At 44.4% G+C, this 14,683-nt stretch overlaps 1 protein-coding gene across 1 annotated transcript; it reads left to right on the top strand.

Annotated features, from left to right (window-relative positions):
- The first annotated feature begins 18 nt into the window (after window positions 1–18).
- On the top strand, window positions 19–13,146 carry RPUSD4 (RNA pseudouridine synthase D4). Its single transcript, XM_081889700.1, has 7 exons — window positions 19–220; window positions 3,342–3,507; window positions 4,594–4,795; window positions 5,019–5,112; window positions 6,113–6,263; window positions 6,918–7,015; window positions 12,051–13,146. The coding sequence occupies exons 1-7, from the start codon at window positions 56–58 to the stop codon at window positions 12,270–12,272; spliced, it is 1,098 nt and encodes a 365-aa protein (XP_081745826.1). The 5' UTR covers window positions 19–55; the 3' UTR covers window positions 12,273–13,146.
- Window positions 13,147–14,683: the final 1,537 nt, after the last annotated feature.

Here is a 14,683-nt window from a genome sequence, read left to right as displayed (position 1 = left end):
CAGGCCACGCCCACATCCGGGCTCCGTTTGCCTTTTTCGGACAGCCCTAAACAAGATGGCGGCTCAGGGTGGCGCCCCTCGCCGCGCTCTGCGACTCGTTTTGAAAGCAGGCCGGCGGGCCTTTTCTCACAGCCAGGGCGCGGCCGCCCCTCTCAGCGCCCAGCAGCTGGCGGAGAAAATACGAGCCGAGAAGCAGGAGCAGAAAAAAAAGCAGGCCGAGGTGAGTCCGTTGGTCAGTTGGGACTCTATTTCCCAGAGTGCATTGCTCCGGGAAGGAAAGACTACACTTCCCAGCATGCAGCTTTCTTCAGCAGCACTTAAAGGGGTTGCGGTTTTGTTCCTTATGCACTTGTGTGCAATTTGAGGTTGGAACTCCCAACCTTTACTTCTATTCTTTCTTTTGAAAGTCTTTTTTATTTGATTTTACAGGCGTAAAGTTATAACAATACCAAGTACATATCCACATTTAGAGATTTCTCTGAATATCGAGACTTCCCAGCACCCCCTCCATGGGTCTTTTTGTCAACATTTTCAACTGCGTATTATTTCATGACCATATTTTGTATCTCTCCATATTAAACTCCTGCTAATGTTTTCATCTGCTTACAGTGGTCTCCTAAATATTCAACCTTTATACTTCTGTATCGTGTAAACACTCAAGCTCTTGGCAAAACCTAAACATAGGTTTTGTTTGTAACATTGAATTTAACTTTTGTAGTTAAATTGTTATGTATGATAATTTATGTCATCATTTATCACACACACCCCGCCTTATTGTTGCCTTGATGGGGCATGGGGGAAGCAAAATATATAGCTAACAAAGTAAATTATTTTAAGCTGAAGGCAACTTTCGTAAAATAATACGATGTGACTGCATGCAGACTCCAGTTTTATACCTTCCAACATGGTATTGCTTGGGGTAGCATATCCTTTCTCTTAAAAAAAAATCCAGTTCTACTTAGGTCATTGTGGCTGCTGAGAATGTACCCTGTCCGAAACTCCTGGGAGCCGCTGCCAGTCGGTGCAGGCAATGCTGGCAATGGCCTGATTCTATATAAAGCAGCTTCCTGTGTTCCAGCTAAAAGTCACACAAGTTCATCGTGGCATAAGCGTACAGTGACCAGGGACCAAGTTGGCATATGTCTGGTGTTATCTTCATAAAGACAGCTTCTTATGGTTTTTGTTAAAGTTAGATATTGTTTCTTAAAATGCTCATGGAGAGGAGGAGCCTAATAGAGCTGATCTTCCAACAATTTTAGTGGAGAGGTCTGAACTCCTGCTGCTGTAGCCTGATAGTAACCTGAATTAGTTTGAGTGGTGGAATCTGTTTTATTTTTATTTATTTTTTTGAGTGGTGGAAGGCTGTTTTTCCTTTCCTGCAGTGCCTGCTTTTCTGAAAGACCACCCCCATGCTTTTCCACCCACATGGGGAAAGCACCTTACAGGGAGGAGTTTTGTTGTGGGGAAATGGCCAGAGGGAAAATAAACAAACATTCCACCTCTTCTTCCACAGCTTTAATTGACTTGCTTGTTGCAAGTTGGTGGCAGAGATTTATGTTTTCCAGTTGTGGTTCTATTTTCCTAGCAATTAGTGTGTGTGTGTGTGTGTGTGTGTGTGTGTGTGTGTAGAGAGAGAGAATTCTATTGTATATCATCATTGATGAGATCGCGCTTAAGCGCCCTCTGCGACCCCGTCGAAACTGGGCCCCTTGGTTTACTGAGGAGCTCCGGAAAATGAAGCGGGATCTTAGACGGCTAGAGTGAGTATGGCGACGGACTCGTGATGGAGCCTCAAGAACATCTTATAGGATGCTTATGAAAGCCTATGACATGGCTATGAAAGCTGCTAAGAAATCTTACTTTGCAGCTTCCATTGCATCCGCTAGCTCTCGCCTGGCACAACTTTTTAGAATAATTAGATCAATAACGTCCTTAGGAGGACAACCAAATTTAAGCACAAATTCGACCCACAGCTGTGAGGCATTCGCGAGCTTCTTTGCGGAGAAAGTCCTGTTGCTCCGCCGTGACCTCCCTGCCAATTTAGATTCAGTGACTGAACTGGAGGCCCCTCAACTGACTTCAGGTCCAGTGTTGGACCATTTCGATCGAATACTCCCTGCTGATGTGGATAGATTCCTCCAAGTTGGTAGGCCCACCACCTGCCTCCTTGATCCGTGCCTGTCTTGGCTGATTAGGGAGTGTCCAGAGGCGCAATCCTCTCCCCAATGCTTTTTAACATCTTTATGCGCCCCCTTGCCCAGATTATCCGGAGCTTTGGGCTGGGTTGTCACCAATATGCTGATGACACTCAGCTCTATCTGCTGATGGATGGCCACACCGACTCGGCTCCGAACACACTGACCAGATGCTTGGAAGCTGTGGCTGGATGGTTTTGTGGGAGCCGATTGAAACTAAATCCTTCGAAGACAGAGGTCCTATGGCTAGGTCGGGATGGCATGGGGATGAGGGGCCAACTCCCTTCTCTTGCAGGGGCCCAATTAGTACCATTGCCTTCCGTTAAGAGTTTGGGTGTAATCCTTGACGCCTCCCTTTCCATGGAGGCGCAAGTTACAGCAACAGCCAAGGCAACATTTTTCCACCTTCGCCGCATCAAGCAGTTGGTCCCTTACCTTTCCCGCCCCGACCTGGCCACAGTGATCCATGCAACGGTCATCTCCAGGCTTGACTACTGTAATTCGCTCTACGCGGGGCTGCCCTTGAAGCTGTCCCAGAAACTCCAGCGGGTGCAGAATGCTGCAGCGAGGCTCCTCACAGGGTCTCTGGCATGGGAGCATATTCACCCAGTGCTTTTCAAGCTGCACGGGCCCTAAGAGGTTAGATTGGCTTCAACCAGAGCCAGGGCCTTTTCAACTCTGGCTCCGGTCTGGTGGAATGCTCTGCCTCATGAGACCAGGGCCCTGCAGGATCTGATTTCTTTCCGCAGGGCTTGTAAGACAGAGTTGTTCCGCCTGGCCTTTGGCTTGGAGCCAATTTGATTCCCTCCCTCCCTCTCTTTCTTTTTTCTTTTCCTTCTCCTGTGATGAGGCTACATTTTAATATTTTAATGTTTCAGTATTTTAATGTTGTATTTTTTATTTTGTTTTTAAGTTGTAATCATTTAACTTATTTTTATTATTGCTTGTAAGCTCTGAGCCCGGCCTTGGCTGGGGAGGGCGGGGTATAAATAAAAATTATTATTATCAGTAGTTTCCATTCTTACCTTTTTAAAAACCATTTATTTCTTTTTGCACATGCATGCCTATACATATTTTGTGACACCAGAAATGATACAATAAAGGATTAATGAACTGCTCTGTTCTTTCTTCCCTGTTCTTTCAAAGGTTCCTAAAGATAGAGTATCACGGCGAGTGCAAGAACTTGCTCAGCTAACGAAGCAGTTGCAGCGGGTTCATCCTAATGTGTTGGCCAAGGCACTAAAAAATGGAATGCTCTACCAGAACAAAGAGATTGTGGTGATTAACAAACCTTATGGCCTTCCTGTTCATGGTGAGAAGAATGAGCAGTGTGATGTTACTGAAAGACTGTTATAGTGGATTGGTAGTTATAAAGAGAGGATGGAGGAGCTATGGCCCTTCAGATGTTGTTGGGCTTCAGCTCCCATCAGCCTCAGTCAGCATGGCAAATGGTCAGAGGTTGTCATCCAGAAATATCTAGAGGACCACAGGTTCCTCATTGCAAAGAGCCCTGCTAACTATCCAGATATCTCCTCTATGACTTAACCAGAGTCATTGCTTTTGTTTTTGAGATCTGTACTGGCTTTTTGACAGGTTAAATATGAATTCATCCTGTGGAGCAGAATCCTAGTTACCCTACTCTCAGTGATACTGAGAGGCAGTATAACCTTCTGAATTAGATGTTGTGGGTGAGGGGATGACAAAAGGATAGTTTTCTCTCATCGTCCTCTGCTTAAGAGATTCCCAGATTGCCGGACTAGTGTCTTATTAACTTTAGTCTTCCCAGAGAGTCATTCCTTCTACATTATAAACAATGAAACCTCAATGCTCCATGCACATGTTGGAGCTGCCTCTGCCATTGTCACCTGTGTTCTGAGTGCTACACAGACCAGCTTGCAAATAATAATTCAGGAGGTGTTTCTCTTGTGTAAGTCTTTTCTACTTCTACTGGAAAGGTACACACTACAGAGGCAGCAACTGTGGTATGTGACTATCTCCTTCCTGGGGAAATGCAATTGGGTGTGGGGTTAATCCATCCCCCCACACAAAAAAATCTATTTTTTTCTATTAGGGAAGAGAGACAAAGGAGAACAAAGCAAATACAGCACGTCTCAATTTCCCCATATACAGTTGCTGTTTTTGCACACTCTTTCTTGGTATTCAAGTAACAGCTTTTGGCTTCTGGCTATAATTGAACAGATGAGTGTGTAATTATGTGGACATCCAGCAGTCTTTCCAATTTGGTTAGGAGATGCTTGTGAGAATCTGGGCTTCAGGAAAATTATCCTTTTAGATCTGTGATATTGGTGTGTTCACACATTGCAGGTGAAGTTGCGAAGGGAAAAGAAATTGCTCTTTGGAGGTAATGTGATCAAGGCTGTTTCTGCTTTCCTTCCAGGTGGCCCCAAGGTAAAAATGTGCATCACTGATGTGCTGCCAGTACTGGCAAAGATGTTGGATGGCATGAAAGCTGAACCCCTTCATCTCTGTCACCGGCTGGATAAAGAAACAACTGGAGTGATGGTGCTTGCCCGCGATGAGGACACCGCACACCAGATCCAACAGCTCTTCAAAACCCGACAGGTGGAGAAAAAATACTGGTATGAGACACATTACTGGGGTTCATATACTCTTCCCCACTCCCACCTTCAGCTTTATAAGAAACTTCGACTTCTTATAAGCCAGTAGCCCCTTCAGAACTGCATCTCTGGGACAATGCCTGTTAATGAAGTGCTGAATTCATTTTCTTTCCCACTTGAAAGAAGAGTTAATGGCTGTAACAAGCTGATATATGGCACTGTTCATCACTTGTTATCTTGGTAGGGCAATCTGCATTGGAGAACCAAAGCCAGCAGAGGGAGTGGTGGATATTCCCATAATGGAGAAGGAAGCCGAGGGCAACCAATTGCACTATAAAGTGAGTTTGCTTCCTGTCAGCAGTGTATTGACTCTTCTAACCACACTATTTCACAGGAGGGCTTTCTGATGCTTTCCAGTTCTCTCAAGCACCAAGGCACTGATTTATTATTTAAGCTTTATTCCTGGGAAATTCAACACAGTGCGTGAGTTGGATTTGCAACAGCTTTCCAGTGCCGGTTCCACAAATCATGGCAGTCAGGTGGGCACATATAGGGACACGGGTGGCGTTGTGGTCTAAACCACTGCCTCTTGGGCTTGCCGATCAGAAGGGTGGCGGTTCAAATCCCCACAATGGGGTGAGCTCCCGTTGCTCTGTCCCAGCTTCTGCCAGTCTAGCAGTTCAAAAGCATACCAGTGCAAATAGATAAATAGGTACCGCTGTGGCAGGAAGGTAAATGGTGTTTCTGTGCACTCTGGTTTCCATCATGGTTTAGTCATGCTAGCCACATGACCCGGAAAGCTGTCTGTGGACAAACACTGGCTCCTTCGGCCTGAAAGCAAGATGAGCACCGCAACCCCATACTCACCTTTGACTGGATTTAACTGTCCAGGGGTCCTTTACCTTTTACCTTTTTATATAGAGTAGTAAAGGGATCCTGCAAATTCCCAAGCTGTTAAGAGTTTTATATGGTAATAGTTACACCTTGAATTTGGCCAGTAGCAAATGCACAACCAGTGCAGCTCTCTGCGCAGAGGTGTCTGCGCTTACAGGGCCTCACTTCTGTCAGCAACTGTGCTGCAGCATTCTGCACTCCATCTCAAGAGCAAGGGAAGCTCCACATGCCAGTAAACCAGTCTTGAAGTCACCAGTGCCTGAACTACTAGGGTCATACTCTCCCAGTCCAGGAGCAGCCATAACTTTGTACCAGCTACAACTGGTAAAAGGCACTTCTATTCACTGATGCTGCCTGATCCTTAAGTGACCAAGTGCTGGAAGGTGGATAATGAGTGATGGACCTCTACGGCGTGATACATCTATTTATCTCTCTTTGGCTTAGATGACACTTGCGCCAAACTATCGTGTGTCCTCTGAGGATGGGAATATGTTCAAAGTCCGCAAGCACAGAGATGCCAGTATGGCAGTGACCCAGTACCGAGTGCTGAGTAGCTCCTCCTCTTGTTCCCTCCTTGAACTGCACCCAGTCACAGGTAAGGCCTCAGGAACTTCTGCAGAGTGATGCCATCAGCACTGAGTACTTAAAAGCCTTCCTGAGCATCTCTAAGCCTGGCAGTTTTTCTTATTTGGGCATTTAAAAATTATTATTATTATTATTATTATTATTTGCCCCTTGTTCTGTGCAATTGAGTGCAGAGCAAGTTTGGTCATCTTGAAATCTTTTGGTGGAGCATACAGTAGTGTTTACCCATGCAGGAGTATATTTTATTTTATTTATTGAAATGACTCGTGTTGCTTTTCAGGGTGAAGCCCTGCTGTTCTTTGAGAGATTGTGCAAACAGAAAAGCATATCACTGCTGAAGTACATGTAGGAAATACAGGCTGCTGTTTGAAAAAGGAAGGCATGAATGTGCCACTTGAATTATAAGCTTTTAATTTAACGACCAGCGATTTGTTCATACTATGATAGTGGTGCAGGAATGGCATTCCCTTTGGGGGCTTAATGTCAGAGGTAGATGAGTGCAGCCGCCCTTTCTCTCCTCCTTCCTCCGCCATTTCTAGCAAACTGCAAATGGAACTTAGTATGGGAGCCCATTGCTAAGAATGAGCAGACGGGTGTATTGGTGGTTGTGGCTTTGTATGCATGTGTGCTTAATTTTTTCTCTTTGCCTTCCCCCTGTACGTAGGAGTGAAGCATCAAATCAGAGTCCACTTGGCCTATGGCTTAGGCTGTCCAGTCCTTGGAGACCATAAATACTCCCATTGGAACAAGCTTGCACCACAGGTAAGAGAAGCATGATGAACGGAGCTTCTTCAGTGAAAGAAGACAGTAGAATGAAATAAGGGCCTCTTATGCCTCTGCTGTCAATTTACACCTATGCTTAAAGGTAAAGGTACCCCTGCCCGTACGGGCCAGTCATGTCCAACTCTAGGGTTGTGCGCCCATCTCACTTAAGAGGCCGGGGGCCAGCGCTGTCCGGAGACACTTCCGGGTCACGTGACCAGCGTAACGAAGCTGCTCTGGCAAGCCAGCACCAGCGCAGCACATGGAAACGCTGTTTACCTTCCCGCTATAAAGCGGTACCTATTTATCTACTTGCACTTTGATGTGCTTTCGAACTGCTAGGTGGACAGGAGCTGGGACCGAAAGACGGGAGCTCACCCCGCCGCGGGGATTCGAACCACCGACCATGCGATCGGCAAGCCCTAGGCACTGAGGTTTTACCCACAGCGCCACCCACGTCCCTATGTTGCTTACTTGAAAATTAGATTGGCACACTGGTCAGATATTGGCAGGTGTTCCTTGATCCTTGAACAGTCCTGCCTACTTATCAGGACTGTTTTTAACAATTTTCTGTTTTCACTTTCCTCCCCTACCCCTTTTTTGGACAAATGTAGGCTGACCCTGGCATTTCAAGTTCAAAGTGAAAGAGAAGAACTGTTCAGCAAATTGTTCACATTTTTTTTAAAAAAAAAAACCTTATGTAGTATTACTATGTGTTTAACTTATTTCAATTATATACTGCTTAATTATAGTTGTCTCCAAGTGTTGTTCAGCAAGATCAACCCATACAACAGATTAAATCAGTTAAAAGCTAGCTACAGTGGTACCTTGGGTTACAAACACTTCGGGTTACAGACTCCGCTAACCCAAAAGTAGTACCTCGGGTTAAGAACTTTACCTCAGGATGAGAACAGAAATTGTGCAGTGGCCGCACGGCGGCAGCGGGAGTCCCCATTAGCTAAAGTGGTGCTTCAGGTTAAGAACGGTTTCAGGTTAAGAACGGATCTCCTGAACGAATTAAGTTTGTAACCATAGGTACCACTGTATTAAATCAGAAATGACTTAAAATACGTGGTAATGTTCTAAGAATTACATGCAATGTTTTACTTTGGATGAACTATTATTGTGAACAATTATCAGTTTTTAAACTTCTCATAAGTATCAAATTAGTTTATGTATGATCTTTTGAGTGCTGTGAAAACATTAGGTTTTTACAAATAGTGGACTGGTTGAATCTCGAACCCTACTTGGAAGTATGGCTCATAATGGCCAAAGGTCCTTAAACCACAAGTAAGTTTGCTCAGGATTCAAGCCTCAGCCAAGTTCTAGAAAGGAACCTGGCTTGCATTCTTATCCATTTCAAAACATGGTGGGAGGGGTCTCAATTTGGTAGACTGATCTCCTGCCCTGAGGTGGTTGTCATCTGCTTCAAATTCCAGTCCATTCCAAAGAACCACTCCCTTTGCACCTGCTGCTAAATGCTTTAGGTAGGGAGAGTACCAGGAACTAGTAGCCTCAGGCTACTGGCTACATAAACCTGGCTGAATTTTTACTGTGTATCAATGATGTTTTGAAAGGACCACTTGGATGCAGATAAAAATTCATAGGCTGCCAGGTGTTCACCCCTGGTCTACATGAACGGCTGTCACACAGAAGACTGCAGGGGCTTGCTCTCTGCTGCCCAAGAAGTTGGGGCGAGATCTAAGGAGTGTATTATTCACTTATTTAGAGCATATGTACCCAGCTTTTCAATCAAAAAGCTTGCCAGAGCGGCTTACATTAAAACAAGACAGTCCCTGCCTTCAGACTTATATTCTTTTTTTAAAAGCCAGATCTCACAATTCTTAAATAGTAGTTATAATGACCAGCTGGCATAGAAATAGATGAGGGTCAGGAAGTGACTGATGGAGCTGATCTTTCGGCAAAGCTGATGGAATGAGCCCTGCTTCCCACCTTTCCCACTGAGGCAGCCTGATGGAATGACTGCAACCAGGTGACAGTTGTAGGAGAGGAGGCCTGATGGAGCTATTTAGCTATTTTAAAAAATTATTTATATGCCGCCTTTATCCAGGGGGCGTGCAACAGAATAACAATCCACTAAAACACATTGAAACCTGCCAGGACACCCATCAGGGAGGGACCATTCCACAAGGCTCCTTAAATTACGGGAGGGTAGATCTTGGTTGAACATCAGGAGAAATGTATTGACAGGAAGAGCAGTTCATCTCTGGAACCAGTTACCTGAAGGGTAATTGCTGGTAGTCGTCATATAGAGGTTTGACTGTCGACTCTTGGAGATTCTGTAGCCGTAGATTTCCCGCATGGAGTTTGGATGAGATGCTGCCATCCCGACTTGGAATCTGTAGAGCACTGCTATGGCTGAATCAAAAAGAGCTTTTAGTCTGAGTTGTTGTGAAGCACTAATCCAACTGGGCATTCACTGCATCCTTTGGCATGTGCCTGCTGCATGCTGCAGGCTCTAGTGCTTCTAGAATTGTCAAGGTGCATATTTATTGATCTGTTTGAAGAGGGAGCAGTACCATTTATGATATTAATATTAATTTTGCTATTATTACAAATCAAATACAGAGTAGCACTAATAGCTAGAACAGAGCAGACCGTTATTGCAAAAACCTAGTTCTTTTTTAATTCACTTCAACCATAAACTATTTCCTTTTATACATTGTATAATCTGAAAAGTATCTGCTGCATACAGTGGTACCTTGGGTTAATTACTTAATTCATTCTGGAGGTCTGTTCTTTTTTTTTTTAAATAATTTTTATTAAGGTTTTCCAAATTAAAACAAATAAAATCCAATTCATAAACTTTTTCCAATATCTAGGACTTCCCCTCCCCACCCCCTCTTGTGTTCCAAATCTTCCAAAAAAGCAATAATATTCAACAAATTCTTATTCCCAAAATACACTCATCATCAATAACTCAATTTATCCAAATTTCCATCCCCTAAGGTCGACCTATTCCCTTCCACGAGTTCCCCCCTTTCAAATATAATACAGATGAAAATAGAATAAAAACAAACAATAATTTTACAACCTTTGGATTCCAAATTTCCCTCCCCTCTTTCCCTGTTGCGTTCCTCCTATCCCTCCACTTCTAATGTCTTCCTGATGAACCCACATTTCACTAAACCCACATCCCTCTGGTTCTTTACCGGTCTTTTTTTTTAAATTACAGATGTCCAATCATAGAAGGAGTCTATCAAAGGGGGCCCATTTCTTCTATCCAGATTTTTATATCCAGGAGTATAAACTCCAATTTTATATCCACAAGCTTGTCAAATCTGGATATCCCTAATGTTCCCACTCCAGTTCTGTCCAGTTCTTGTTGTTTCCTTGTTCTTGTCAATCACTCTCCTCCTTTTTACTTCCCTGTTCCCTCACAGAAATGTTCTTTTTCCAAAAGCTTCTAGTGTCTCTACAGAGGCTTGTTATTCAGGAGCAAAACATTACATCATGTTCCTTTCATTTTTCAACAGATTAATCCATTGTTTCCAGTAAAGTGTAGGCCTCTGTAGACAAAATAATGTTCCATTTCTGCAGTTTCCCAGATTAAAAGTTCTATCCAACTGTTCAAGTTTCCCGTCGAAAACACATGCAATGTCCCTCAACTCCTCTAGGTGGATTACAATAACAAAGTTCCCTTCCAGATCACATCCGCCAGTCCAAATAACTTATAAATCCTTGTTTGAAACAATTTATCTCCAATTTATAACAAATGTAACCGGCAAAGTCCTCATAACAAAGTCTCAATTTCATTCTTCCGTTTTGACAGCTCTTTGACAGCTGTCAAAACCTCCGTTATTCTTCTCCAGGCATTTTCACGAATCGCTCCAGGGATTCCGGGGGGGTTGCTTTTTAATCCGAATTCCACTTTTCTCCTCCGGCTCAATCTTATAAATTTCCCTCGCGAAGTTGCTAGTTCGGCAAGATAAGGTTCCTCTCGATCTTAGTTATCCAGTCCTTTGTTTTGGCTCTTCTACAATTTGGGGGGGGGGGCTGACTTCCTTTTTTCCACCTCCCCCGTTCGCTCCAAATTCTAAAAATTTATCCCTCTTTTTAGTCCATATTCCAATTACTCACGGGTTCTTCTTTTGGGTCCAGATTTTCAATAGAAGAAGTCAGCGCTCTCCGCCGGATGGCATGCGGCTGCGCTCGGCAGGGATAGCAGAGGACTCAAAGCACCACGCTCCTCCCCGGCACCCGATCCGTAGCCTTTAAAAAGGCTCCTTCACGAATCGAGAGGGCGCTGACGGTGCCAGCCGAGTCTCCATGTCCACGGCCTCCGTGGCCGTGGTTTTTAAGGGTCCCCGCATCGCCGGTGCGGTAGGACCCAGCCCCTGCCGAGCAGGCTCCCTCCGGAGCTCGGAGGGAGCCCGCCATTCGGCGATGGCGCCGACCCGGAAGTCCCATTCTGGAGGTCTGTTCTTAACCTGAAACTGTTCATAACCGAAGCACCACTTTAGCTAATGTAGCCTCCTGCTGCTGCCGTGCCGCCGGAGCACGATTTCTGTTCTCATCCTGAAGCAAATTTCTTAACCTGAAGCACTATTTCTGGGTTAGCAGAGTCCGTACCTGAAGCGTATGTAACCTGAAGCGTATGTAACCCGAGGTACCACTGTACTTGCAAATTTTGAAGAGAATCTCTTGCCAAATGCACAGAATGTTCATTACATTCTACTCCATGCATCCATGTGAACAAATCAACTGTTTGTAATTGTCCAGTTCTCCCCAGCGGCCAACCACTAATCATGGCTAAGCACACCCTTTTTCTTTTTTATCATTCCTGATCCTCAAAATCTCCAAGAAAGCATTAAGACCCATTATTCTGGTCCCTTGCCAGGTCGATTTCTAACAACATCTCTCAGAAAATTGAGAAAAAAACTTTGTTACATCATTTGCCCTTTTCAAGAGAGCATTTCCACCTCCCAACACTTGGAGATCTAAAGTGGAAAATTAAGAAGTCCTTGCCCCTGGAATTCACCATTTAACCATTTCTTTCCTCCTTTTTTTGCAGAAGCTTCCAAAGGCTGCATTGAAGAGGCTGGGCTTGGAACAAGTCAAAGCTCGCCACCTGCCACTTCACCTCCATGCCTGCCAACTCACTCTGCCTGCAAAAAACAGCAGCGAAGAAGATAAAATCCACTTGGTTTGCAAGCCACCCCTGTTCTTCATTCGCTCCTTACAGCGACTGAAGCTGGAGTTCCCAGAAATACGAAATAGTGAACCAAAGCAATGACGGCCTGTGTAGCTTTATTGGAGAAACTTGATTTCCTTGACCTCCTAGTTCCTGGAATTCCACTAAGTGCGGAGCTTTTTGGACTCTGAAGTGGCCAACCATGGAACTGCAAGATTTGCTTCTCCTAGAAGCCTACATCGGTCCAGAGAATCTTTGTGGCAAGTGCTGAGGCTCTGTATTCAGCTGCCATGGGAAGTGAAGACGGGGGTCCCAGTAGGTTTCAGACAGGGGTTTTTGAAGATTCAGTAGTCCTGTGACAGACATGGTGATGGAGACAGCAGTCGAGGCATCTGAAACCCAGCCCAGCACAAACAACTTTCTTGCTTGAAGAAATTGACAGAATGGGCATGATGTAATTGTAACGGGGTTTTTGAAGAAAGACTCAGTCTGGAGTTTGTTCTGCTGCTGTAATAGTGATGGAAGTCGGCTACACGTTGAGAAGCCCTTGGGTTCAAATCATGCCTGTGCTGGCTTTAGACAGCTAGACTTTCTCACATGTAACACTCAGCCAGACCATGGCTTAATACAAATGAGTGGGTTCTGGGACAGAAGTGCTGCTCCTGCTCCTGCTGCTGTGTACTATTGGAACTAAGCTATATTTTGGTTTAGTGTTGTGTCCAGATTTGAGCATCCAAACCTACAACCTGTGGTTTGTGGGTAACCTGTGGGCCTCTAGATGTTTGCTGGACGACAGCTCGCATCATCTATGACTATACTATATGGAACCAATAAGAGCTGGGGGGAGGGGGCGGCACAAATTTCCAACCTCTGCCCTAGTGCAATATGGAAACTGGCTGCTGCACCATGTCTAGCCTCTTCGATTCTTGCATTTCCTCCTAAACTGCTGTTTAATTCAATAAAAAAAATTCCCAAAGCCCTAAGTATTCCAAATGTTTTTTCTAAGTTCACGTTTGCATGCTGGTGCTTTGTTTACCACAAAATATAGGATACCTGTGGCTACAATGCAGTTGCAAACATAATAAGAAATTGTAGCATTTAAGGCTGTAAATACAAAGACAAAAGATGCCTTTCTGGTGGCAGCTACCAGATTCAAGCAATTAGCATCCCAGCCACTTGCATAATTTTACATAGCTTTCTTGTTTTAGGTGGGAGGGGCAAGGTGACATATTGATGACTGACATATTCTGTAGTAACACAGAACCGTTCCATGGAACTGCAGAATCCATCAATGAAGTGTTAGCTGTAATTCTGAAAAGAAAGAAAAACCTTAAGAGTGTTTTCAGTGATATGTTGAACAATAGCAACATGTTCTAATGGATGGACAGAAAATGCAACTCTTAAAACTACAAGGCACCTTGAAGGGTTCTTGGATTTGGTCTTCTCAAAAAATGTATCTTCAACCTTTTCAGACCCAGGACTGACTTTTAACCCAAACTTTAATTCATCTCTTAATCTTCTAGCATCCATTTACAGAATGGTAGTGTTCCTGCTGCAACCCACCAGTTGATGAACAGTGTTCTAAGAGATGTGTTTTTAATAGTAGTTTTTGAATATCAGCAGTTGTGGCTTCCTATGAAAATCTCTGCTGGTGCTGATATTAGGCATGTAATTCAGTGTCCTGATTAAATCAAGGACATGCTTCATCTCATACCCTACAGTGTACATGTCCAGGACAAAGATTACCAGGGGGGAGAGCATAGGTTAGGGAAAAGGTATTCCACACTTGAGAGTTTTGCAGGAGGGTTAGATTTGGTAGGACACTGAAACATGCTGCAAATATCAGGTTGAAAACCAGTGTCTTAACCAGAACTGGGAGGTGGTAGATATTTCAGAAGGGATGGATGCCTTTGTACTCATTGCAAGAAGCCAGCTATGCAAATGGCTTAGCCTTATGAATCTCTGCCTGTGTAGCTTGGATGTAGCTGGCAGTGGCTGAGCTCTCCAAATGTTTTGACAGGGTATTGCAAGTGTTGAAATATTGCATTAGAGCCACCTGGCCCATCATTGACTTCTACTGGTAAAGAGAGACGTTTGGGTAGGTTGGGACATTGCTTTAGCTTTGGTAGTTGCTGGTAGAACAGTTAAGAGACTAAGCTAGAAATCTGGAAGTTCCCAGTTGTTTCCTCTGCCATGGCTACAGGCAAGTCACCTTTTCTCAGCTTCAGTCTCCCCATTTGCAACAGGGTGGAATAATAATTCTGGCACCTTACAGGGTGGTAGCTAGGATGATAATGAGAAATGCTAAGTAGTAGTGCTTAGTGCTGCCTCAGGCTAGAGCAAAGGTTTGAAACTGAGCTGCTTTCTAATATTTCAATCAATCGAAATTGATTGAGAGAGCCAGTGTGGTGTAGTGGTTAAGAGCGATAGTCTCGTAATCTGGTGAACTGGGTTCGCGTCTCCGCTCCTCCACCTGCAGCTGCTGGGTGACCTTGGGCTAGTAACACTTCTTT

Source organism: Podarcis melisellensis (assembly GCF_964234715.1).
Source record: "Podarcis melisellensis genome assembly, chromosome: 15".
NCBI lineage: Eukaryota > Metazoa > Chordata > Lepidosauria > Squamata > Lacertidae > Podarcis > Podarcis melisellensis.
The sequence above is the reverse complement of the archived record's forward strand: the minus strand, read 5'-3'. Positions and strand labels throughout refer to the sequence as shown.

What these genes read in the sequence shown, in the direction of transcription:
- RPUSD4 (XM_081889700.1), top strand. Translation starts at nt 56, where the DNA reads ATGGCGGCTCAGGGTGGCGCCCCTCGCCGCGCTCTGCGACTCGTTTTG. An exon ending in TTATGGCCTTCCTGTTCATG is followed by an intron (nt 3,508 to 4,593) that starts GTGAGAAGAATG and finishes CTTTCCTTCCAG; the next exon opens with GTGGCCCCAAGGTAAAAATG. An exon ending in CAGGTGGAGAAAAAATACTG is followed by an intron (nt 4,796 to 5,018) that starts GTATGAGACACA and finishes TTATCTTGGTAG; the next exon opens with GGCAATCTGCATTGGAGAAC.